At 44.6% G+C, this 26,647-nt stretch overlaps 1 protein-coding gene across 8 annotated transcripts in view; it reads left to right on the top strand.

Moving 5' to 3' along the window:
* The window catches only part of TNFAIP8 (TNF alpha induced protein 8), a 111,557-nt gene that overhangs the window by 24,332 nt on the left and 60,578 nt on the right, over positions 1 to 26,647 (top strand). For 2 of the 8 annotated variants that reach the window (XM_070233205.1, XM_070233209.1), the window contains one exon: positions 24,804 to 24,982. The exons of 4 other annotated variants lie outside the window; for them this stretch is intronic. In XM_070233205.1, coding sequence (XP_070089306.1) covers positions 24,970 to 24,982 — 13 coding nt within the window. In that variant the 5' untranslated portion in view covers positions 24,804 to 24,969. Of the gene's footprint in view, positions 1 to 8,448; positions 8,575 to 20,236; positions 20,548 to 24,803; positions 24,983 to 26,647 lie in introns of those variants that run through there. 2 more of the 8 variants (XM_070233210.1, XM_005599493.4) reach the window with 2 other exon arrangements.

Here is a 26,647-nt window from a genome sequence, read left to right as displayed (position 1 = left end):
AATATTCCATTCCAGGTGGTCTGTTGTCAAAAGTGAGTATAAGAGTGATAGTTACTTTTCTTGCTTGCTGTGTACTTGTGCAAGGATCTGTTTTCAAACCTCATATCAACATTCTGAAGAAGGTAGTTTTTTGTCCCCATTTTACCATGAAGAAAGTTGAGATGCAGAGAGGGCGAGTAACTTGCCTGAGATCAAGCTGCGAGTAAATGTTAGGGCTGGGACTGTCTGTGGCTCTACAGGCTGCACTCTTATCAATTTTACTATCCTGGTTGAATTGGAACATTATTTTCTGTCAAAGGTCTTTCTTCTACCAACCGTGGTCTAACTTACTTGATATGCTCCCTTAATGGAATCCACATGAGCTGGATGGGAGAGAGGAGGTGACATTCTTCTGGGGAGAGAAACTGCAGCCACCTACGCCAGTTAAAGCCGTTGACCATCTCTAAGGCGGGTTTTGGGCTGCCTCGTGCTCAAAACATTACAAATGGGTCCCAAGCTTTGAGTCGAAGGTGATGGAGACAATTGTTTGGAATTCAGGATTCACACTTCTGATCCTCATTTATTGGCAGGATTATTATGTCTTCTAACGGGTCTCCCAGCTTTCAGTCCATTCTTGGACCTGCTGCCCGGTTGTGTTACTTCCGTGTATAATAACCATCAATGGCCCCACACTACCTACAGATTAAAGTCTGAGCTCCTTCATTTGGTGTTCAGAGCTCCTCATATCTTGCTTCCCCATGTCTTTCTATTCTCTCTCCCACCTTTCCTCAGTGGGCCCCCTATGCTTATGCCATCGGAATATCCACAGTTCTTAGCCCTCTGTGGATTGGTTTGTTCCTACTGACTATAATTCCTTACTCCCCCTTCTCTACTGACCAACTCCTGTTCAGCCTTCAAAGCACCATATGAAATGTCATCCCCTATGGGAAACCTTGTCCGATCCTCCCTCAGCAGCACCAGCTACTTGCTTCTCTGGATTTTCACGACACTTCCTACACACCTCAATTATATGTGATTTTTGTCGGTTGTTTCCATGCCTCAGCTCATTTAGGCTGGAGACCTTGTAGTCCCATCTTTGTATCTTATCACCCACTTCTGGGTCTGGCACCTAGTAGGCCCTCAGGGAATGTGGGTAGAATGAGTTTTTCCATGGAACTCTGATTTTTGATTTTTAAAAATGTTTAACAAATCATCTTTCGGTGGAAAATAAATGGGAACTGATCTGGAAGTATTAAGACACACATTCATAGTGTACCAGAAGTGGAGTCCTCTTTCTTAGGGTAAAATATAGTCCAAGTATCAACCAAGATACTAAGGATAGTCCCAGTGTGCCCCCTTGCCTTCTCATGTCTCATCTAACTGTTATGTTGGGGAAGGTGTAGGAAAATTAGAGTCGAGGAACTGAAGAGGGGTGAGATAGATGTTCCTAGGAATTTACCAGTTTATCTTAGGAAAGAAGACACTCCTTAGAGTACATAATTTCTAAGGCCCCATCAAGCCCTGAAATATTTTTGGTTGTTTTAGTCCCCATCTTTTAGCAAATAAGAGAAAGGAAGGGCTGATTATTCACTCACTGGATATTTTGAATAATAGGACTAAATCTGGTGACCTGTTTGGGGTCAGAGTGGCTAGTGCATTGAACTTGAGCTTCCAACCACCTGTTGAATACCAGGTCACTTGGTTCTGAAGTACAACTTTCCTGTAACTGCTTATTGGTATTTTATGGACTAGAAGATTCCTGTGCTTTCAGGGGTGATGATCTCAAAATGCTTACATTCAAGGGAGATAATCCAGAAATATGGGCCTCCTTTTATTAGAGAAAATATTTTCTACAGAACCTTGAAAAAACTTTTTCTCCTCTGCTTCATTTCTTCCTAGTCACTGGGTAAATGTTAAAAATAAAAATTCACCTTCCTTTGGAAGGATGGGCTGAAAATGACTTATGTCTTTCTTGAGAATTTCTTGGGCAGCACTGTCAAATTATTCACCTGTATCGAGTGGGACAGCATCTGTTTTTCCATAGTCTCCCTCCTCCTTTATGCCATAGTCTTTTAATGGACATTTTATGAGCTCATCTGGAGGGTGTCATTCACCTGACCATCTTTTCATCAGCGTTAGCTGGATCAGTGCATTAATTTCCATTCTTAATTAACACTTAACGCGTATGATCTAAGATGGTTCACCTACAAAAACAAATGAAAAGGCAAAACAGCAAAGCAAAGCAACTCCCCTGTCATATGCTGAGGAGAAAAGTGAAAATATTCCTGGACTTTCTCTCTGCCCTCATTTTGTATCAGTGTTGAAGGAGAGCTGCCCCTAACTGGGCTTTCTCTCTTCCGGGTAGAGATTTGATATTGTGAATTGTTATACTTTGAGCCCTCAAAACTATAATTTATGCCTTTATTCATTGGATTTTATTATGCTTTAGAACTTTGCTTGAAAAGACCTGTCTGTCATGTCCGCCATACTCTTGTCTGCTTCTTTTCTCTGAGAAAGACTTCCTGTGTCCGAGAGCCCTGCTGAGCAGAAACCACAAACTAGGAAATTGGGGAACCGAGGCCTTGTTTCCTGGCGGATTCCTTTAGGGGAACAGCTCTGCTGCCAGAATAAACATTCCAATTTGGTTAGAGATAACTTCTTGGTTTTCCATTACCCATGCCAGTGAGGTCATGAAGAATATACTCACTTTAATGAGCATTGTGTTTTGTTTAAAGTGTGTGTTGTCTGGTAGAAAATGCTGAGTTCGGAAGCCAGAGGATTGGGTCCAAGTTAATGTTTTGCTACTGACAACATGTTGTGCAGAAAACACCTCGCCCCTTTCCTCCTCCCTCTGCTCTCCCTTCTCGTGTACAGTGTGGGTAATCCTGTGTGCTCCAGGATGGGCTCAGTCAGGTGTACCTGCGCCTCTTGTGGGTCAGTCCAGCTCTACTTCTTGACTTGAGTCTCAGAGCCCTCAAAGAGAGAACTCAGGGCTTTCCCTTCCGCCCTCTTGTGGGTACAAGTGGGTGAAGTGAGTCAATCCAAGGAGAGACAAGATGGCATAGAAACCAGGAGGGTTGGATGCTTGCTTCAGAGAAATCAAACAGAAAGGACCAACCATTTGAGTTCTTGTAGAGGTTTCACACAGTGTGTGCTGAGGAGAAAGAGTAACCCTGGGCAGCAACAGGAACTGATGGGGAGAAAGGGCTAGCCTCTTCCCAGCAGTGGCGCATACTTTCATGAGACGGCCACCCTTCCCACAAGTTCTCACCAGTTTCATTGTTTAAATGAACCCGATAGTCAAAAGTAAATATAAAACAGCCACATTGAGTTTTAGCACCTTGTGCAATAATTTCCCACCATTGTTAGAGGGTGAAATATTTCACCTCAGTAAATTTAACAGGTAAGTGGTTTCCAAGTGTCAGCATCTCAACTGGTTTGAATGGAAATTTTCTTGACCTTTTTCCCTCTGCCCTCCCCGGGTTTTCCTCCCTAGGGCTCCAGTGATCTTTCTCAGGGACAAATCCCATCCTGTCATTCCCCAGCTTGAAACTCTCAGAAGCGCTCTCCCCCTGTTTTCAGGATCAAGTTCAGACTCCTTCACCTCACATATTAAAGGCCTTGTTACCTGGTTCCAGTCCAGCTTTCCAGCTCATTTCCTTCCCCTCTTCCAAAGGCGCCCTTGGAAGGTAAAATGGCCTTGGGAGGAGGTCTTAAACAGTTGGCACTCAAGAAATGTTTTTGGCTGTCTTAGCTTTTTGGGTCTTTCTTAAGACTGTTTTGCTGGTGCCCTGGCAGGGTGTCTGAGCCAGGGGGCTCCTCGGTGCCCCATAGAGGTTGGCTCATTTTCTTCCCAGTTATCTGTCATATGCCTGGTGCACGTGTGTGATAAAATTGTTCAACTGTTTCTTGTTAACTGTCAACTGGTATTGAAGGGGACAGTTATTTACATTTTCAGTTGCTTTTTGTGAAATAGAAAGATCAAAGATCTTTTCTGCAGTTTCCTCTCCTTCTCAGACCACAACTTCCTTCCTCTGTATTAAACGCCTCTGCAACGTGTGCTAGTATTCGACTTTCTCACCCCCGGTGGCACATAATAACTTTATTGGGCCAAAATGAAATGTGACCACTTCATCTGTGGGGGCCTCTGTATCTCTGAATGGACACCCTTGCAAGACACTTAGAGGGCTAGCTAGAAGCATATTTTGTTTTTATTTCTTAAAGGAAAAAAGACTTTATGGAGGTGCTCCTCACTAAAACCACCCTTTTGTTGGTTATGGACCCTTCTGAGAATCTGATGAAAGTTGAAGCAGGGTGAGGCTTGGTAACCAAGGACAGCTGCCGTGGTTCACTCAAGCACATTCTCCAAAACGATTCCCTTTCCACAGTTGTTTAAATAATATGTTAACAAGATGGCTCTTAAAACTAATGAAAAGATAACAATAGAGGAGTTAGGGTAAGACCAAGCAAGCATGGATGGTTCTACATGCAGTTGAAGCGTCAGCGTTCAGACTGTAGGAGGAGCAAAGGATGGGAGCATGTTAAGTGACCCTCCAACAAAAAGCACAGCAGCCCAGTCTCAGGACATTGTGATACCCCCAAAGCCCACCCAGGGGCTGGTAGGGGTCTGTGGGCCTCAGGATGGAAAGTTCTGCTCTCTGGCTTGATGGGAGTTATGTGTGGGCCCAAGAAGCCCAGGTTGGACCATTACCTGAATTACAGCTCTAATGCTTCACAGGTGTGAGGCCTTGGCCAGTTAAGTTACTTCACTTCTTTCAAGCTGCTTTTTCCCGCTGAAAGTGGGAAGAAATAAAACCAGGTGCACAGGATTGTGGAAGGCTTAATGACCTGAATAAAACCCCTGGCACATAGTAGGATTTCAGCAAGTGTCCTTTTCCCTTCCCCTGTCCATCTTTGATTCCTTTTGTGAGGAGAGGTTTTCTTCCACAAAGAGATGGATTTCAAAGCAACAGAAATTACTAACAGCGCTGAAGCTCACTGTATCTCTCAGAACTCAGATGCCTTTGCAGAGGTTAGGAAATAGATGTCACTCTTCAGTGGCCGCCGCACCCCTCCAACACGCTGGATGCCACTGGGCACGCTGGGGCTGGCACTGTCTCTGGTGGTTATAGCACAAAGACTGGAAAGGCAGGGGGGCCATCCTGGAAGGGTCCTGAGGGGAGGGAGTCCATGTGACCACTCACAGAAATTGAACCTCCCCCCAGGACAGTAACCCCAGCAGGGGACATTCCACTGGGAAAGGCCCAAGGCTGTCAGCCCAGGCAGCCCCGCCCCCTAGAGAACTACAGACAGCTCTCCACAGTGGAGGGAAGGAAGGTCTCAGAAAACCTGGAGAGGGAGGAGTTCCAAACCCGGTCAGGGCCAAGCCTAGTCTTTAAGGCTGATGAAGATGCTCTGAGAGCAGGGGTTTACCTTTCCCTCCCTTCTCCTTTTCCTTCCCCTTCTCTAGTCTCCAAGATCTACTTAAGAGTTTTTGAACAAAAACGTTGTACTCCAAAGGCTTAAATATTCCTAACTGTGTTTGGTGTTCATTTTAAAAGAACAAAAGGAGGAAGTGGCAACATGAGTTTTGAAAGGTAAAATGAACATTAAGAACCTGATGAATGAACCCTTTTATACCAAAGGGATAGGAAAATAAGGGGATTAGCAAAAGCGGAGTAAAATTAGCACAAAGTGCTGACAAAGGGGTCTGTGGGGGTTCACTTGCGAAGGAGGAACAAAGCTCTGGTTTGTCGAGTTTGGGTGTTAGGCAGAGAAATAAATGGACCCACAGACCTGTGGTCCTTTTGAGGTTCAGCAGAATGTTGCTTCTGTTGTTTCTTCAGGGGGGTTGCAAAGTACACAACTGGCCTCCTCGCGGCAAGTGTTTCTTCATCCAGTTTCCACCATAGCCTTAAAGAACCACTCCTCCTCTCTTCGAATTCTCTTTCATCTGCATCCTATTTCATTTTTCCCCCTGGGTTCTTTTTGTTGTTGCAAAATAGATTTAGCGTCATGATATGAAGTATTGAAATAGCACTAGCTGATAACCTTGTAATTATAACTCAGAGTGAGTGTAAATGGAATTCTTATCTAGAACATTTTCAGTGGGAACCCAGGCATTCTGTTTATCAGAGGGAAGATGTCGGGGGAACTACAGAGCAGGTCTAGCTCTGTGTGCTTTGGGATATCATTTTTCACTTATTGGATAGTGAGAGTTTGATAAGGACCCGGGTTGGAGGGAAAGTGGGCAAACAGGGGCGTTCTCCATCTGAAAGGCTCTCACTAAGTTTCTACATTGGCAACTTCCTGGGAAGCAATCTGGCAATATGTCTCAAAATTTAATTGTTCAGATGCAATTAGCATACAATATAGTAGAGGCTACGTAGTGGTTATGAATGGCTGTTTTGTTTTGTTCACCAGTGAATCTCCAGCAAGTGGGACAGGACACCATTCAGTAACAGCTGTGGACTGATTAAGTGCTCATAGAAGTAGTCCATGCACTCTGGGAGCTTACAAACTAGTGGCAAAACCAGCTTTTCCCATCAATTATGTTCTGTAGGATGTTTCTTTCTCCTTCTCTCTCTCATGAACACAAACGGGTTTCTAGCATCATGACAAGTGCTGGGTAAGTCAAGTAAAGCAGCGTTCTGTTCTGCACGACCGCTCATTTTGATTCCTCAAGAGGGTCCCCGGCTCCAGCTCATGGCGTGTGCTGAGCTCACTTGAATGTTAATGTGTAGGGCCTGGCATCTTTGGGAAAAGGTGATTTGCCCATGAAAAGTCTTAGGGAAACCTGGAGAAGGAAGACTTCAGGAGTACAAGGAACTTTATCTCTTGCACTCCTGCACTATCTCTAGCACCTAAAGCAGTGCTTGGCGCTGCTTAAGCGATTTTGAGGGGGAAGGAGAGCATGCCAGATCCAAAGATCAGAGTGCCTTAGTACAGTCGTTTTGCCTTAGACTTAATTTATATATATATATACATATAATGTATGTATAATTTATATATAAACATCATATATACATACGTATATATATATATATATGGCTAAATGAATAAATGAATGCAATAAAGGATCCAAAGTGAAGAAGGTGGGACTTGACTTAGACTGGAGTGTGGGACTCTCAGAGCCAGGTCCCAGAGGCTGGTATGAGCAGAGTGTTTATGGGAAATAGAGGAAATTGGTCTGACTAGAGTTTGGAGGTTTTACACTGGGAAATAGTAAGGAGAACACTGGATGATTAGTATAGGATCTGAGCCAAAGGAGCCTTCAGAGCTGTGCAGATAAGTTGGGGCTGTCAGAACGAGGGAACTGTTACAGATTTTTGGGCAGAAGAGGGACAACTTGCAAGTGGCATTGAAAGAAGACTTGACATCTGTGTGCAAGATGGATTGTAGTTATGTGAGCTGGACTGAGCCAGCTCAGAGGCACTTGCAAATCCAAGAGTGAGAAGTGAGAGAGTCTTAGCAAGGAAAACAGAGCGTTAGGGAGAGACTTGAAAGAAGAATCAGTAAAGCATAGTGAGTGTGAGGAGCCAAAGCTGAACTCCAGGATTAACTTAAGGCAGGTTCCAAGACATACACAGTCCCCTGGGGCCTTGTTGACAGAGTCCAGAACAAAATCTGGACATCATGCATCCTCTCCGTATCCAGGAAATTGTCTCTTAACCCAGCATTTCTAGTCCAAATCAATGAGAACTTGAAACATTCACAATTGGTAGAAGTCAAGTCACTGATTTGGGTTCTTTTTGGAGAACGGGGGGCAGGGAGGGCAGCATTGCATGGTCGTTAAGAACATGGCTTTGGTGCCAGAGAAAAATGGGTCCAAGTCCTGGCTTTGCCTTGGATAAGTTTCTTAAACTGGCTAAGCCTCAATAACCTTGTCTATCAAATGGGGACAGTAATAGCATCTCCTTCACAGTGCTGTCAGGAGTCAGGGAGATATTGCATGTATGGTGCTTAGCAAAGTACTGGACATGTTGTAAGCACTCAATACAAGTCACTGATTATTATTGTTCCTGGGCTGGGAGAAGAATCCCTGTCGTGTGTGTGTGCATGTGTGTGTCTACTTGTTTTTTTTGTAATAAAAGAAACGGCACTGGGGCTGGTCCCGTGGCCGAGTGGTTAAGTTCGCACGCTCCGCTGCAGGCAACCCAGTGTTTCATTGGTTCGAATCCTGGGCTCGGACATGGCACTGCTCATCAAACCACGCTGAGGCAGCGTCCCACATGCCACAACTAGAAGGGCCCAAAACAAAGAATGTACAACTATGTACTGGGGGGCTTTGGGGAGACAAAGGAAAAAAATTTAAAAAAAAAAAAAAAGAAACGGCATTCAATCTGTTAGCACAACCAGTAGGCTGGCACATGGTTGATGGGAAAGCCAGAGCCAGAGACTAGCACTTAGGGGAACAGTGCCCTCGGGTGCGGTGCCATGCCATTCTCTGCAAAAATTGGAACTAGGCCCAGTGTTGTTGAACATACTGACGAGGCTGGCAGGCGACACCGAGGTGTAACGGGGAGGAGGGAAAAATTCAGGCTGTTCATGGCCGGGGAGCTTTTGTACAGAGTCAAGCTTAGCTGTCAACTCCAGGTAGGTCCCTGGTAGTGTCATCTACTGCGAGGATGAACCCCCCAGGAAGGGCTTGATTTTGGTTCCCATGTAAGTTCTGAGTGTTTTCCCAGCTCACGGATTGTTTGTTGTTTTTAATGAACTCAGCATTTCTCTAAGGCTGGTTTAGTGGCGCTCGTTAAAGAGATGGCAACTCCAAAGTTGCCTTCATTATAGAGCTGGCGTTTTCACCCTCTGAGAAGATGGTTCTGTTTTTCCTATCTGTGAAGCTTGGTTTCTAAATCTCCCAAACTGTAGGATGTTTTAAGATGCAGTGTTAAGATTCAGGTAAATCTTTATGCTCTAATTCCTGTCCAACCAAAGAGAAAAGATGTTTGTGGATCAGAACTACAGTTAACATATTTCCATTTCCTCTACTTTTTCCTATTACTGTAGTTGTGTAGATTCTAATGCTAAGATAAGGAATACTCTAATTTGGGGGAATGTAATGCATTTTGTGTTGTGTTAAATTGATTCAGTGACTTACCTGATATCATTGATATACTCTAGGGCAGAGATTCTCACACTTGGCTGCGTCTTAGAATCTACTGACTTTCAGAAATCCAGATGCCCAAGACCTAGCCCAGGTGAATTAAATCAGTGTCTCTGAGGGTGAGACTTCAGTATTTTTCGACACTCCTCAGGTGCTTCGAAAATAGAGCCAAGAATCTCTGTTCTAGAACAATGGCTCTCAACCAGGGGCAATTCTCTCCCCACCCCACTCCCACGGGACCTTTAGCAATATCTGGAACTGTTTTTAGTTGTCACAACTAGGCTCTGGAGGGGTGTGCTACTGGCGTTTAGTGGGTAGAAGCCAGAGATGCTACTAGACAACCTCCAGTGCACAGGACAGCTCCACCATACAAGTAATTATTGGGCTAAAAATGTCAATAGTACTGAAGTTGAGAAACAGTATGTTCTAGAATAATCAGGCTTAAGAAATGAGATATGCCAAAGCAATGCATATGCCCACTGTGGGGAAATTATAGCATGTAAAAGTTTACAGTTTTGGCTTCCCAGCAAGGTGAGGAGAGAGAAGTGGCTTAATTAATACATCTATCCTTCGAGTCTCTTCTGTGTCTGCCATCACGGTGATCCGATGATGTGGTCCTAGCCTGTCCTTATAGCTGGTGCGCCTCCTGGTTCTGATTTTTTGGGCAGGATCTCTTCCTGTGGTTGAACACAAGTTTATCGCACTTGATGAATGGCTTAGAAGAAGACTAAAGTTAGGAAAATTAAATTCATAGAAATTAGTCAAGATAAGTAATTTTTAAAAAAGCCTTTTGAGTTGCTTGCCTTTTTATATAAAGTTTCCTAAAATCAGGGAGTGAACCATTTGAAAGTGATTGTACATGGACTATAAGAAATCTGGTTTTGTGTGCTGTGGAGAGTTCTGTCTCTTTTCCTTTTGATTGGATAAGAGAAAAGGCATTTTTAATTTTAGCATAGTATAATTTTCTTTCATTTTGAGAGATTCAGGAATACTTTTATGGCAGGTTAACTTTAGCCTATATTTGTTATATTGTATAATTAATTGCGTGAACTTTTTCTCCCCCTGTACACACCCAGTTTTCTGGAATGTGACACACATAAAAGATATTTGCTGTAAATAAGTTGTCTTGTGCACACTTGTCAAATTTAAAGTGTTTAATTCAGGTGGTGAATTTTAATGTTAAATATAAATATAACGTATTAAATATACTCAAAATTATTGAAAGCAGGTATTTATAGCTCTTGAAGTTGCTCTCAATTCGTTGATCTTATGCAAGTGATTGATTGCCAATTCTTTTTTTTTTAATTTGTCCCTTTAAATATATTTCAAGTAGTATGTTTAATGCTCTACATCAACATTTTTACTAGAATTAAATTCATGTATATGAATCTGGGGTTATGCTTATAATAGCTTTTCAGTTTTCTCCTTCCTTTTTTTTTTTGCTATTGCATGAACCCTTTGACTCTAATGTAAGGCAGTTTATCCATTTGGTTAATCTTTCAGGGCTTACTATGTGCACTTTGCATTGATGACTATAATGGCTTTAAAAATTGTTTCAGGGGCTGGCCCAGTGGCACAGCAGTTAAGTGCACACATTCCACTTCTCAGCGGCCCGGGGTTCACCTGTTCGGATCCCGGGTGCGGACATGGCACTGCTTGGCAAGCCATGCTGGGGTAAGGCGTCCCACATATAAAGTGGAGGAAGATGGGCACGGATGTTAGCTCAGGGCCAGTCTTCCTCAGAAAAAGAAAAAAAGAGGAGGATTGGCAGCAGTTAGCTCAGGGCTAATCTTCCTTAAAAAAAAAAAAAATGTTTCAGCCTAGTTTAGTGTGATTTGAGGCACTAAGCCAATACTCTTGTGTGCTGGGTCCCTTTTACACCTCATAGTTGGAATGTTTTAAATTAAGACTGGAAGAATAACAGCTCATGTAATATTTGGCATGAATGTTCCACACTTCTGTGTTGGAATAACATACCCTCTTTCTTCGTTGAGCTTTAGCAATGACTCCGTAATCCAAGGGGTACTTTGGTTTTAATCTAAGCCTGGTTTTTGTAGCTGTGTTTCAACTTAATTTATAATTGCATTTTTAAAAAGTTCTCTTCAGATGTTTAAACATTCAGGTTTTTCTTTTGACCTTGGAGTTTTGTTGTATGAAGTTTGCAGAAAATGAATCCAAGTTTACGGTGGAGAGACTCATTCCTAAAAACTTGATTGTCATGAGAACCATGACAAGGTATGCTTAGTAACAGATGTGCTTAATAATAAATGGTCAGATGTTCTCCTGAGAGTCTGAGCAAGTGTGTGGATGTGGTGTGTGAGTGTGTGTGTTGGGAGGGGGTTTGACCTCTGCTGGGCTTGGGGGGCAGGATGGGGATGAAGAGAATTAAATTAGTGCTTAAGGACTGAATGCATCAAGCCCAAACCTTGAAATAGAAATAGCCTGAGACCATTCTGGTTTCTTGGAACAGGGTATTTTGGGTTATTTAAATATATATTGGTGTAACTTTTATTCCAATATGTTTGTCTACATTCTCATCATATGCAAGAACAACTAGGTGAATTGGTAGCCCCTGTGTAGATGTTCCTTAGAATGAGGACCTGTTTGTCCATACATGTAAAAAGAACTGGTTTGGTTTGGGGAGTACAGGATTAACAAGGTGGGGCAAGAGTTAATAGTTTCCAAATGTTTGAAAGCCATGGAAGAAGGATTAGACACGTTCTGTGTATCCTGAAGGTACGGAACCCGAGCCAGAGGATTGAAATACAGGAAAACAGATTCTGGCTCAGTTCAAGGTGTCCAAAGAGATCACGAGCCCTGGGCTGGTGAGGGGTAGGGAGTAGATGGAGTGAAGAGGTGAAGGAGTTCACTCCCAAAGGAGGTTGTCAGGAAGACCACAAATGGGAGGGGACACGAGATGCCAGCAGTGGACTGGGAGTGGATGTTGGACTAGATGATCTTTAAGTTCCATTCTCGTCTAGCCGTTCTGCGATTTTTAGGACATATTACATCCCCTGAAAAATAAAAAAATGAAGACATCTGGCATTTGAAGGGGAATTCCAGATTCATTAGTTCAGGGTCCCTAATGGCTTTTTCTCTCCAGCTTCTTCAAGTCCTCCTTCAATTATACCTCCTCTTCTAAACATCACTTTCTTTCTCCTTTTGGGAATATCCCCATCAGCAACAGAACATGCCTTTTTAGCACCCATCTTAAAAAATGAAAAACAAAATTTCTCAATCCAAAGTAGCCTTCCAGCTCTTGCCCTATTTTTCTGCTCTCTGTTCTGGTAGAACTCCCCAAAACTCCCCACACGAGTTGTCTCTGCCTGTGGTCTCTTCTCCTCCCTTCTTCCTCACCCCTCCATTCCTCCAAAACCATTCCTTTTAAGGTCACCGGAGACCTCTATTTTACCAAATCCCTTGGCCACTTCTCCATCCTCATCTTCCTCAACCTCAGCAGTTTTCCACATCCTTCGTCCCTCCCTCTTAAAACACTTTCTTGCCTTGGCTTCCAGGGCATCACACCCACATTTCCCCCTCCCTTAGTAATTCCTCCTTCCAAGGGCCTTGATGGTACTGAAGTGCCCCAGGGCTCAGGCCCTGCCTCTCGTCTCCTTACCCACAGTCTCTGGGCAGTGGTTCTTACCCTGGCTTGGGCTGCTAAATGAAAAAGGCGGCGGGGGAGAGGAGGGTAGGTCTTATTCAAGTCTACTTAATTTAGAATCTCAGGGAAGACTCATGGGCATCAGTTTTTAAAATTTTGCTTTGTTTGTTTGTTTTTCTTTTTGTTACCTGGGTGTACCAGTGTGCAGTCAGGATGGGGGATCCAGGTGATTTCACCTAGTCCCACAGAGTAAATACCTAATACTAGCTAGCTAATGACTTCCAAACTAATGTATGTAACACATCTTTTCCAAACTCCAGATTTGATTATTCTGTTGTCTGTTTTACACTTCCCCTAGGCATAGGCATCTTGATTCTACCTCCTGCTCCTACAAACCTGCTGCTCCCCCCGGTTTGCCCGTCTCGGTCCACATGTTTGTATACATAGCTCTCAGGCTGAAAGCCTCAGCGGCGTCTTGATTCCTCTCATTCCTTCAGCATTCCACAGCTAATTCAACAGCAAGTCCTGTCCATTTTCCTTCCAAATATGTATATCCCACTTCTCACCACTTCTCCTACTACCACCATTTCTCTTCTCAATGATCACAGTAGCCTTTGAACTCCCTGTGCTCTTGCCTGCCCCCCTCAGCCACTTCTCCTTATGTAGTCAGAGTCCTCTTATAAAACCTTTCAGACCTTGTCGTTACCTTGCTCTATGCCCTCCTATACCTTCCTGTCACAATCAATAAAGTTTGCACTTCTTACCATGAGGTACACTGTGAGCGTTGAGGGGCCCCGGACCAACTCTCCAGCATCATCTCTTCCCACCCGCAGCATCTCCCACTCCTATGAGACCACACTGGCTGCCTTGCTGTTCCTCAAACTTTCCAGGCTTGCTCCTGCCTCAGAGCCTTTGCACCCACCCTTCCCTCAGCCCAGAAGGCCCTTCCCCCCAGCTTGATCTTTGGCTCTCTCCCGTACTCTTCTCAGGTTTCTGCTTGGATGTCACCCCAGGAGAAGGCCCATCCAAAAGGCGCCCCTCTCCCGGTCACTCTATCCTTTCCTTCTGGCTTATTTTTTCCCCCACAGCATTTATCTCTCTTTGACATCCCGTTTTTCTGGCTGTTTCGCTAGAACTGCTGTATCCCCAGCACTAAACAGTGCCCATACATAGTAGATGACCAGTAAATACTTTCGACTTCCCAGAACTTTGCGTTTTGTCTCTTCCGTGGCTCTCGGTCCCTTTTCTGGCCCCTTTTCCAGCCCCTGAGCGGACCATGCTGGCCATGGTCAGGATCTACTGCTAAGTCTATCTCAGAACCTGCTCTCTTCCGCTGCCTCCCAGTTGGCCTCTGCCCGCTCACAGATAACTCCAGAACTGTAGAGGGGTGGGGAAGAAGTGCGGCCCCCTCTGGCATTTCAGTGATAGGTGGATAGACACTCTGCCATTTTCTCCTTGACTGCTCTGTGCACGTCTGTGCTGCTCCTGTGTTCTGCCTGCAGACTTGCCCTTCGTAATCCGTTCTCCCCATTTTCTTCTTTCTTCTCTCTGTTCCTTCTCAGTCTCCTTTCTCTTCTCTGTCCCTCCCTTAAATGTTGATATTTCTTAGGGCTCTGTCTGGGTTCTCTGCTCTTCTTATATCACTCTCTTTCTTGGTGCTTCTCCCCATTCCTAAAGTTTCAGATTCTCCGCATGGTAATGACTTACAAATTTGTGTTTCAAGCCCATCTTCTTGTCGAAGGTCTGGACCTGTATGTCCAGCTGTAAAGTGTCCATCAGTACTTGGATATCTCACAGGCAACTCAAATTCAATGTGTAGTAAGCTGAACTTACCTTCTCTTCCCGTTTTCCCCTGAGTAAATCATGCAGTTGGCTATCTAGAAACCTGGAAGGCTTCTTCCTCTACCTCACCCATACCTGCACTCAATTGCCAATATTATCAGTTCTCCTATTAAAGAGCTGTAGAATCTGTACACTGCTTGTCACAGGATGGCCACCAACTAGAGACTTCAAGGACAGCTCACATGCCACATGCCCCCTCCTCCCGCCCACACACCAGTCTGGCTTCCTGTGCTGCTTTGATCTTTATGAAATGTCCATCTGATTATATCATCCCCAGCTTAAGATGCCTCACTGGAGTTTTGATAAAGTCTAAACTTTTAAAACAGGGCTTATAAGATCCTTTATAACCTGTTCTCAAACTAACTGTACTTGTTGGAGTTTCCTGGAAGTATCTGCCTCCTTCACTCCATACCCCCGGCCCACCTCCCCAGTACGTCACAGACCTCCTCTGGCCCCCCTGTTTATCATTTATCCTAGGGGCTGCCGTGGGGCACAGTGAGCCCTCACTAAATATTTGTTGAATGAATGTGAGAAGGCAGTGGCCCTGGATTGTAATTTTCAGTGTCCTCATTCTGATTTAATTTGCCTTAAAAATTTAAAGTCTTCCAGAGTCAAAAATTTCTGTTTTGGGGCCATCTTAGTAGCATAGTGGTTATGTTCACATGCTCCCCTTTGGCAGCCCGGGATTTGCCAGTTTGGATCCCAGGCGTGGACCTATGTACTCTTATCAAGCCATGCTGTGGCAGCATCCCACATATAAAGTAGAGGAAGGTGGGCACAGATGTTAGCTCAGGGCCAGTCTTCCTCTGCAAAAAGAGGAGGATTGGTGGTGGATGTTAGCTCAGGGCTAATCTTCCTCAAAAAAAAAAAAAAAAGTATTCAGTGAACCCATGTGGACCTGGCATATGAGGCCGGCCCAGTGGCATAGCGTTTAAGTTTGTGCACTGTGCTTTGATGGCCTGAGGTATGCTCGTTTGGATCCTGGGCGCAGACCTATGTACTCCTTGTCAAGCTGTGCTGTGGCAGGTGTCCCACATATAAAATAGAGGAAGATGGGCACAGATGTTAGCTCAGGGCCCATCTTCCTCAGCAAAAAAGAGGAAGATTGGCAGTGATGTTAGCTCAGGGTTAATCTTCCTCGAAAAATTAAAAAATAAAAATAAGTAAAAAATTTAAAAATTTCTGTTTTTGGGCCGGCGCAGTGGCGTAGTGGTTAAGTTTGCATGCTGTGCTTCAGCCGCCCAGGGTTCGCAGATTCGGATCCCAGGCATGGACCTGTGCACCACTTATCAAACCATGCTGTGGTGGCATCCCACATAAAACAGAGGAAGATTGGCACAGATATTAGCTCAGGGCCAGTCTTCCTCAAGCAAAAAGAGGAAGATTGGCAACAGATGTTAACTCAGGGCCAATCTTCCTCACACGCACATACAAAATTTCTGTTCTGTTATAAAGTCCTGTGTATATGTTTCCCTCAGCTCTGTAATTTCCAGGGGATTATTAAAAATGAAACTAAAAGAAATATGTGGGATTCTGCTAGCAAATCACTTTCAATCTGTGCTCCTTGAGGGACTGTTGAGTGCCGAGCTTAGGAGCCTGCCAAACAGGACGTAGGAACCAAACTACCATTGTGACCGAGCGCCGAGCAGGGAGGCAGATTGGCTGAATGGGCCTCTGCAGTGAACTTTTTCAACTTGGGCATGCTTAGCCAGGATCGGAATCCCTGAGACTTGTTGTGACTTGTCTGAACTGTTTATTAAATTTTCAAACCTCTTTGGGAGGAAGGCTTGAACACAAGAGTATATGTAGGTTTTGAGGGGTAAATTTTATTTAAAAGAAGTAGACAAGAATGTACGCATGGTTAACGCGTAATAATATAAGGGGGACTGTTGCTCTCAGTTGTAGTGAATCTAAGGAACAGGGAAAGGTTGTTTCCTTAGAAGATCCGGGTCAGCATTTCACACTTCACCCTCAGGGCTGGGAGCTCCTGGGTGAGGTTTCTAAGTCTCCATCCTCTCAGAATTCCTATCTCGAACTTCTTCAGAACAAGGATCAGAGGGGCCTAACAGTCAGTGCTGAGTCAGAGGGATAAGCAAGAAAGGAATGACACACTTCCTGCCCTAAGTTCTAGGGAGTTTTTATGGTTTGTTTTTTTATTTGGCTTTCAAGATTCCCTAAGAAGACAGAAGATTTCCCTAGCCATCTCTCAATCAGCAGCCTCTGTATATTTTGTGATCTCGTAGGATGTCCACTCTGCTATACCTTCTTGTTACTCACAGGTTTTTAAAAAGCTTTTTTCCTTAATAAAAAAGTATCACATGCTTGTGTAGTGTATTTATCAGCTACAATTTGACCAAAAAAAAAAAAAAACGAAAAATGAAAAAAAAGGTACTCCTTAATTTCACTACCCAGGAAAAAAACATACTGTGAATATCACTCCAAGCTTTTTCTGTATGCCTATAGTTTTTCTCTACAAAAATTATATAGTACTTAATATAATTATTTTCTGTTCTTTTATGTATTGCTTTGTAGTCTTTGTGAAGAGTTCTCATGTTTTTAACTATTCTACGAGATCATTTTTAAAGACTGTGTTTCATGCCATTATATAGTTGCACCCTAATTCACTTAACCGGTCCCCCACTTGGACAGTGGAGCTGTTTGCAGCCGTCACCATTATCATAGCACCCCACAGCTCCCTTGCACTGCAGCTGTCCGCACTTGTCTCTGTTTCATTGGATATATTCCTGGAAGTGTTTCAAAGGGCATGTAGAATTTTAAGGTTTTGATCTTTATTGCCACTTTGCCTCCCAGGCATTTGCCCTGCTTTACATTCCCACCATATAATACAAACTTCTGACCATGTCCTATATAATCCTCCCTATTCTGGCCTTTGCCTGACTCCCCTCTGCTTCCCACACTTTTCTTCCCGTGCTTCCAGCGCTGCAGCCACACTGGCCCCCTTTCCGCTCCTTTCCCTGGAGCGTGCCAGGCTTGTCCTACCTCAGACTGGAGCACCTGCTCTTCCCACTGCCCGGCCTGCTCTTCCTCTGGCTCTGGGCATACACCTGCGATACCACCTCTGCCAGAGTGGTCTCCACCAGGACCCTCTGTCCATTTCCATCCTGGCACCTCTCACAATCTGTCCTTTATGTATGTGTTTACTTGGCTGCCATCTCTTTCTCCCATTTAATGTCGGTTCATGTATTTTATTTTCCACCACGTCCCCAGCACCTATGTCAACACCTAGCATGCAGTAGGTACAGGATAAATGTGGGTTAATTTTGGTGGATGAATGAGGAAATCTCCCTGTCACCTAGGAATGTGTAGTGTAGTGGGGATAACGAGATGTGTATGGTAATGGCTATCTCTTGGAGTGATGTGCTAAATGTTGTAAGAAAGCTTGTGAGTGGCGTAGGGAGACAGAGTAGTGGGAGCTGGTGTGGGCTGCAGGCATCACGACAAGCCTCGTGTGAGCTGAGCCTTGGGAGACTGGCAGTGTTTTGTAGCTGATGATGGTGGAAAGGACTCCAGAGGCCAAGCATAGTGGGGGAGCAGAGGCCCAGAAGTAGGACAGTGCTAAGCACAGTTGGGGCAGGACTGGGGACCCCTTAACTCCGGTGCTGACAGTGTGGACTCTGATCCACGAGCAGCTGGGAAGCATTGCACATTCCTCATCAGAGAGTGACGTGGTAAAGTGAGGATGTGGAAGCACTTTTTAAGTTCCGTTCTAGGCACAGATGGTGATGTTATGGTGACGGAGCTGTGCTTTCAGATGTGCCTTGAGGGCAACTAAGCGAAAGGAACCAGAAGTTCAGGCTAGAGGATGAAGCCCAAAGTAGGATGGGGTGATGGGGCCGGAACGAAGCGGAAGGCAGAAGGGGCATAGCAGAGGTGAGGAAACATGAGAACTTGGTGGCTGGCAGGGCGAGAGCGAAGTTCATAATGATGCTGAGGCTTCTTGTGTGAATTACTGATGAGAAGGTGAAATATGGAGCCCAGAAGAGAAGTGTTTTGGGGTAGGGAAGTGTATGAATTTAGTTTTAGCCCACCCCTTTGCCGTATGAGTGAGCTTTCTAGATTAAACTAGCCCATGTGCTCTCCTTTGTCCTGAAAGTTCTTGAGTGATGAGAAGATAGAGGAGGGGAGATGGAAATACACCACAGGACAGGAGACTCCAGGCTCCCATGGCCCCCTCCTCATGTGTAAGTGTGGGACTGCTTAGTGGGAAGGGAAAGCGGGGCTCTCAGATCTCTACAGGGGATGAGAAGTAGTTTGCTGGCAGTGCCTGCTCCCCAGTCAGCACATGGAAGGGGCTTGTCTGATGTCAGCTTGTTGTTAGGTAAACTTGTTCAGTTGCTAGACTGGGGAGGATGCGGTGGAGGACAGGTGCTGACTGTTGGGTGCCTGAGCATGGGGGCTCTGGGTACTGATGGGATAAGGCCTAGAACTGGGTGACACTTTGTCCTTCCCCTGCAAATGGTCAAAACTGATGTTTGTTTTTCCTGAGGGAAAAAATCAAAGGGAAGCTTTACTCAAGACATGCTGTAATTTCTTTTTTTTTTTTACATTTTTTTTTCTTTTTGAGGAAGATTAGCCCTGAGCTAACATCTGCTGCCAATCCTCCTCTTTTTGCTGAGGAAGACTGGCCCTGAGCTAACATCCGTGCCCATCTTCCTCTACTTTATATGTAGACGCCTACCACAGCATGGCTTGCCAAGCGGTGCCACGTCTGCACCCGGGATCTGAACCGGCGAACCCCGGGCCACTGAAGCCGAACCTGCAAACTTAACCGCTGTGCCACTGGGCCAGCCCCGACATGCTATAATTTCTGATTGCTCTCTAAATTGGAAAGTTTCTGAAAGTTCTTCTTATTATTTTAAATTTAGGTTTGAAAATAGCCACATAAGTAAAACTACAAAATGACAAAGCTCTCTGTCCTCTAGAGGGGGAATGGAGAGTAGGCATTCTCTGGAAAGTTGTCTTTTCAAGAAGCCACTTTCTGCCACCTTTAAAGCAAAGGGTTTCACAGAATCCAAATGGCAATGAGAAGGGAGGAGCACAGATGGAAAGACAGCAGCACTTGGTGAATGAGAGACCATCCAAACCAAGAGGGGAATCAGTGATGATGGGTGACAGGGGGCTGATGGGATCCAGAGAGGTTAAAACAGAGTGAAAAATGACCAGGTTTGGTGATGGAGGGAGGGTTAGGAATTCAGCTTGGGAAATATCATATGTTGTATATTAACAAGAAATTCTAGAAATTTATAGAGAAATTTACTCTGCAATTGGAGAGTTTTTCTTGGCAAGTAGAGAGTTTCATTAGTTTAGTGTTTTATTGCTTGGGATCACGTTCAGTTTTACATGAAGGTTTGCAATGGAAGAATGCTGTAAAACATCAGGACTCGGTTTGTATTCAGTTCAGCAGAAAATAAACCACATCCAAGTGCCAGTGTATTTATTGCAGCAGGCGCACAGCGTTTCTTTGCTTTGTAAATGCTGATTTAGTGTTTTTATTGGTGGTGCAAGTGTGAAGAGAGATTTGAGCCTGCATCTCAGGAAGACGGACATAAAGACTCCTTCTGGAGTCCTCAGAGCCGGCGCTCACCGCAGCTGCCCTGCTAACCAGCTAGCGGTGTGATTTCTGGGCACGCCTTTCCTCCTCCTTGGGCTGCCTCATTTTCCTTGCTTGTGAAATGAGGTTAGATAATATCAGAGGACTTACCGACACCAAAATTAGGTGATTCTAAGAGCGAAGAGAAAGACAGCCTTTTTTTTTTTGCTTCTGAGTAGCATTTTATAAAATTTATACTTAAAACATAGAAACACACATGTGATAGAAAGGTCTGCCTCCCACACTGATTTTTTTGTGCAGCCCTGTGGGGAGGAGGCTGTGCATGGCAGCCGACATGATGACAGACTTGAGAAGTCTCCACCCCAGCCCTATCTCTGATGCCAACACTGGGTCCCAGCAGCTCCTCTTCACGCTGTTTAACTCACCTCTGCCTGGCCTTTAAAGGTGGGTTTCCAGATATTCTTTTTGTTTTCCAGGCAGTCCTCTATTTGTGCTTTCTTTCTGGTGAACCAGGGACTCTTTCATGATAGGATATTAAGAGAAAAAAGCCAACAGATGTAGAGTAACACACCTAGGTTCATATCCTAGCTTTGCTCTAAGCAGGTGTGTTAAATTCATGGAGCTCAGTTCCCTTATGTGTAACCTGGGGATAGTTGTGTCCACCCCCAGGGTTTTGGTGAGGACTAGAAGAATGTAGGGAAATCATCGTGCGTGCTGCCCAGCAGCTAGCGGCTGCTCAGCCAGTGGGATTTCCCCACCCTTGTCTAGACATGAACCACGTACTCCTCTGCAGTGGCAAAGCCTCCTTGGGTGAGAGAGGGTGAGTCTCACCATTTGCCGTCTCTGTGGTAACATCTAGAACATCCTCTGGAGCACCTTGCCATTCTCAGGCGTTGTGTCTCCTGGAGTCATTTCCCCTCAGCCTGCCTGCCTTCCTGCTTCGCCACTGACTCTTTCCTCCTTGAAGGACAGGAGAGGGACAAAAAGAAGCAAGTCAAATCGAGGAGGTGGCTCCGGTTGGGGCCATGGTTTTAGAGAGCCCATTGAAAGAGGAGGGGTGGCTGGGAGAAGGCAGAAGAAGAGGGTCCAGAGAGGACCAGTGGGGAGAGGGGAGGGTTGAACAGGAAGCAAACAGCACTACTCTTGTCAGCGGCGGTATTGTGCACTAGCGACTAGGGAGCGTCTTGGGAATGCCAGAGCATGAAGGTCACGGTGTTCTGTAGACGTTTCCAGTTCTCTCTCTGAAGCTATGGAATCAGATGAGAAAAACCAAATGAAGGTATCTTTTTCATGCAGGCACACATTTCATCATTCTTCTGGTGATTTTGTTGAATATGCTGCTGATAAGGATGTGGGTGGCTGTAAAGGAAATATTTTCTTGGGGTGTGTATTAAGCAGTTGATGAAACTAGGCCAGAGAGTGTATGTTCTGGAGATTGTTCTGGGAGGGTAGAGCTTGGGTCTCGTGCCTTCTCTTCTCAGCCCTGCCTCAGCATGCAGGTCCCTGTTGAATATGCTGCTTAATCTCTTTTGCTATGTCAGTCTCACTGGGAATTGGGATCGCCACCCACTTTCCCTGGGTGTGGGGATAGTGAGATGATTTAAGTGATAGTGCCTTGCTCTGAGACGCCTAGATAATATAGTGTGCCTGTGCTCCCAAGAGGACGATCTGGTTTTCAAGTAGCCACCATCATGTGGTTGTAGATAGATGAAGAGGAAGGTACCAGATAAGATGGGCCCAGACTTCCCTAGCGACGGCTTATTTAGCGTCATGGTGAAGTTCCAGAGTGTCTCTGTCAATGGCAGTGCCAGTTGCACTCCTAAGGGCAGTGGTTTGAGGGTGTTGGGGTGCTGAGGAGCACCCTGCTTCAGTGGTGGAGTTGTGTTCAACAGAAAAAGACAGAGCTACGTGTGATCCTGAGCACATATTGCCTTAACAAAGCTGGATGTGGACAAATTCCTCAGTCACTGGGCCACCAGGCAGAGTGTCTAGGGCTAGACGTCCCGCCTGCCTCCTCTTCCTCCCTACCTCAGGGCATGGGTGATGCCTCTGCAGTGGGCGACTCTCACAGCTGTAGATCCTTCAATCTCCTGAAAGTGTCCTAATTTGCAAGTCCTCGGGAGGTACAGAGAGCTGTATTCATGTCTACAAAAGCAACTGAAGAGAGTTAGATATTTTTTTACATAAGGCTATTCTGTGAGTTCTGACTGCTCCACAAATCTCCCTGATCTCTGTCTATGATTCTTCTTTCTTCCCAAATGAAGTAGGATGAGAAGAATATATAATTACAGCTGCTGGGACTGCTTTAAAAAACAGCAAACTTTGAATAGATCTGAGCCTGTAAGACCTGGGCATTCTGAGCTTAAATAAGAGAAAAGGGAGGAATGTCATAGGGAAATGACCTCTTGCATGACTTTTAGTCTATCCAGATGTGTTGTTTCTTATTCCCCCATTGTTGGAGAGCTCTCTCAAAAATCAGGAATTGGTCCTGCTGTGTGCGGAGGTGCTCAAATGATTCATGAGGCTCTAATGCTTGCAGCCTTCTCTGCCCTGGCCTGGTGTCAGCACCATCTTGATGCCTCCCTGACTGCGGTGCAGCATGTGTGAGGGCTCTGCCACCATGGTGGCCGTTGTTTTCATGTAATGCTGTACGACTCTTCCTCTAGCCTTCCCTTCCCGCAGCTTCACTGTGCTGCTCCATCCTCTCCCAGCGCTAGTGGACGGAGTGGTTCCTGGTAGCCACCCAGCCGTGCAGCTACCACTGAGGCCACATTTTAAGGAAATGTGAGAGACCACTTCCTCTGTTTAGATGTAAGATTCTGCTCTTTACACTTTGTGACTTACCATTGGAATTGCCAATGAGTCAGTGTTTGGGAAGTCCTTGTGGTTTAGAATCCTGCGCTTCCAGGAGGAGTTTTCTCTTAGCATCTTCTTTGACCCTTAGTCCCTGATGAAGTTGTCATAGCATTAAGGGGCCGGTCAGAATTTGGGGAGATAACATGAAGGAAAGCAAAATGACGGTTTCTAAGGTATAAACTTCAAACCATTATGAGTTAACCACGTGATAATGTAGGCTAAAGAAAATAGGAAACCTATGTTTGCAAATTGATGTTGATTTGGTATCTCTTTTAGCCTCCTCCCCAAATTCGTAGTAGGCATTTGATTTTGATTTAGGTCAACGATAATGTTCATTGCTATTTGAGCACTCACTGTGCATCAGGCAATATGTTATTTGCTTCCCATGGTTCTCTTTACATCTTGAAAGCAATTCTATGAGGTAGGTGGTATTACTCTCATTTGACAGAAAATAAAATTGTTCACAGAGGTAGAGTAACTTGCAAGTCTACAAAACCAGAAAGTAGCATAGCTAGAATTTGAACCAAGCCTAGTAGACTCCACAGCACTTGTCCATTGCATTCCACTTGGTATCTTTTTTGCTGAGTACCTGGTAGGCTCAAGGCAGAGTGTTATTGCTACAGAGGATAAAAATCAAATCAAGAAACTTACCAGGTAGTGGAGGATAAGATAGATATGCCACCAAAGATAATATAAGGACAACTGTGATTAGATACCCAGAAAGTGTTAACCAAGAAAGCTCAGATGGGGCTGGCCCAGTGGCGCAGCAGTTAACTGTGCACATTCCGCTTCTTGGCAGCCCAGGTTCACCGATTCGGATTCCGGGTGAGGACATGGCACCACTTGGCAAAAGCCATGCTGTGGTCGGCGTCCCACGTATAAAATAGAGGAAGATCAGCGCGAATGTTAGCTCAAGGCCAGTCTTCCTCAGCAAAAGGAGGAAGATAGGCAGTAGTTAGCTCAGGGCTAATCTTCCTCAAAAAAAAAAAAGCTCAGATGAGGTACTGTGAGGGTTAAAGGAAGAGGCTGAGATCCTACATAGCTCATTGGGATCCTCAGGAAACGACATCATAGAGGTGCTGCTCTTGAAGTGCACCTCGGGGACTGGCAGAATCTTACCCGGTGGGGATGGATAAGGGAAAGATTTGGGGGTGATGATGACTGTCAAATGCCCAGGTAAATACATAGCTTCTAAAGAGACTATTAGATATTATAATGCATATATCTGTGTGTATGTACATGTGTGTATTGTGTGTCCCTGGATACAGTCACATGTACATTCATTGTAAAAACCTTATATTCTCTTCAAAAGCAAAAGGCTAGTCATTTTAAGCAGCAACGTTGCCCCAACTGTATTCTCTAGTTCTCCTGAGAATTGGAACACCTCTAAGCAGTACTGCTATTAATAGGCATTCATGTTTCTACTAGCCAGGTTGGAATGAGATGGGTTTTTTTTAATTTTCTTTTTTCCAGGCATCTATGATTGGAGCTGCTCAGTTTTTTTTTTTTTTAAAGTATCGTGCGTCTTTTCTAGCATGTTGAAACGTTAGACTTCCTGTTTCTGCTTGATTTTGAAAGTGTCTCCTGTACACCTATCACAGGTAATCCCGTGTTTCTGTGTAGCCATAGTTTTCAGGTGGCAAGTGCAGGCAGCAACCAGTCCATCCCCATTGTGGACGTGGAGACCGCTCGGGATTCACAGTTAAAGGCTACATAGTGCATTCCACCACAGGTGACGAAACCCAGCTCCCAGAATAACAAGCAAGACAACTTTTGAGGTGACTGTTGTTGACTAGTGTCTTCTGTGCGTTTGTTTGGTAATCTTCTGGTGGATTTTTCAAAAGGACGACATAAATTCTTTGGAATTATTCTCGGGGAGGACTACTGTTCCTGAAGGCGATACAGATGCCATAGAATACATAGCAACAGGATAGCTGTGTATGTTCCTCCAGTCTGTGCGACTCTACCAAGGTGCTGTGAAGCTGTCCGTCTGATTGACGCAGGGAGGACATGCTGAAACTAGGTGAGTTAAAACTGCCCTCGGACTAAGTTGGATGTAATGTCTTCGTTGGAATCTGGCGGAATATTCAGATGACTAAGTAACATGGTGTTGCCATGTACAAGGGAGTAACATTTGCTTGCGGCTTTAAAGTGGTTGTGTCCAGCAAATCACTGCTTTTCTTTTGCTGTGACTCGGTGTGGAGAATCCGTGTTAAGCTGAGGGAGGTTTGATTATGGTGGGTGGAAAAAATCGCATCTGAAGTTTTTGTGTAGACAGTTTCATTTGTAAACAAATGAAAGGTTGAAATGTTTCAGAAATGGGGCTCTAAGAAGATTAGATAGCTTTTTCCCTTAAACTTTCTCCTTTTTACATTTCCCGTGTGTTTATTAACCCTAAGATGGCTCTGATTCGCAGTGGTCTGCAAGTGGCGGTCACGCTGTGTGGTGACCTGCCAACACAGGGTGTTTATTTTTATTCTCCCATCGTGAAGATATTTGTCAGAATATTGCTGCTCCCATTTCCTCTAACAGCCAATAAACAACTTTATCCCGTATATAAGGCCTTTTGTACTTTTAAAATGTAGCTTAGGCTTGTTTTCAGCCATACTTAATGCTGCTACAAGTAGACTTAATTTTATTTTTAAGGCAAATTGGAAAAGTTTTCAAGGATTGAAATAAAGAGTGTTTGAAATACCCCTTAGAGTTATATTGGTATTTGCACACTTTTGTTCAAGTCTATGCGTAATATTTGTTGAAGTTTATCTAAAATTTTTCTGCTCAAAAGTTTTTCTGGAACTTTAGTTGAATCCTAGGAAGGAACTAGAAATTGGGAGACATAGGTGGGTGTTAGTCTATCTATTTTCTTGGCCCGTTAATTGAACCTTTGGCAGCCATGACTTCTTCTGCTGCATGGAATGTGGTCACCTGCACATCATCTATGTTAAATGTGCATTTGCCTACCAGGTGCCCAGAGCTGTGCATGTGATTGTCTGTCTACTTTCTTTATATATGTAGATAGGCACGTTCTGCCCAATATATAAAAATAGTTATGTGTCTGTGATTGTATATCATGGCATATTTACAGTTGGGATCAGAGCCAGGTTTGGTTGGGAGGGTTTTGTGAAAGAAGTGAGTTTTGGGTAGAGTTCCAAAGGGAGGGCAAGTTACGTACTTTGGCAGAAAGAAGCAGCATACATTTAGCCTCCGAGGCTGGAGAGATTAAATCAGATGCATTCAGTGAGTAAGCATGAGCCATTTGAGAGGACTGTACATTATTGGTTGAAAATAGCCAGGCTAAAAGTGAAGAGGAGGCAAGGGAATAAGTGTAGACAAGAACAGGAGGGGCATGAGGGAGCTTCTAGATTCTGTGTTGCTGGTAAGATTCACCCTTGGAGACCAGCACACCCTGACCATGTTGCCATCTAGTGGAACTGGCTGAAATGCACGTGGGAGCATCACCACCTCTTCTCATTTCCAGTTAAATGAATAGTGGGGTATCTTGAGAGTAGGGACGCTCTCTCCTACTCCTTTCCCCCAGGACTTTAAATGAAAAATTAGAGAAAGGAGATTGATGTAACTGTTCCTCCAAAATCATGTTAATTTTGACTCTAGAAAATGGAGCTGAAGGCCAACTTAATTTCCCATAGACAACATGTGGAGACCGTGGTGTTGCTGAGAGTGCAGCGTG

This window comes from Equus caballus, chromosome 14 (genome assembly GCF_041296265.1).
Source record: "Equus caballus isolate H_3958 breed thoroughbred chromosome 14, TB-T2T, whole genome shotgun sequence".
Lineage (NCBI taxonomy): Eukaryota > Metazoa > Chordata > Mammalia > Perissodactyla > Equidae > Equus > Equus caballus.
Note: the sequence above shows the minus strand (reverse complement) of the source record. Positions and strands in the feature narration are given on the sequence as shown.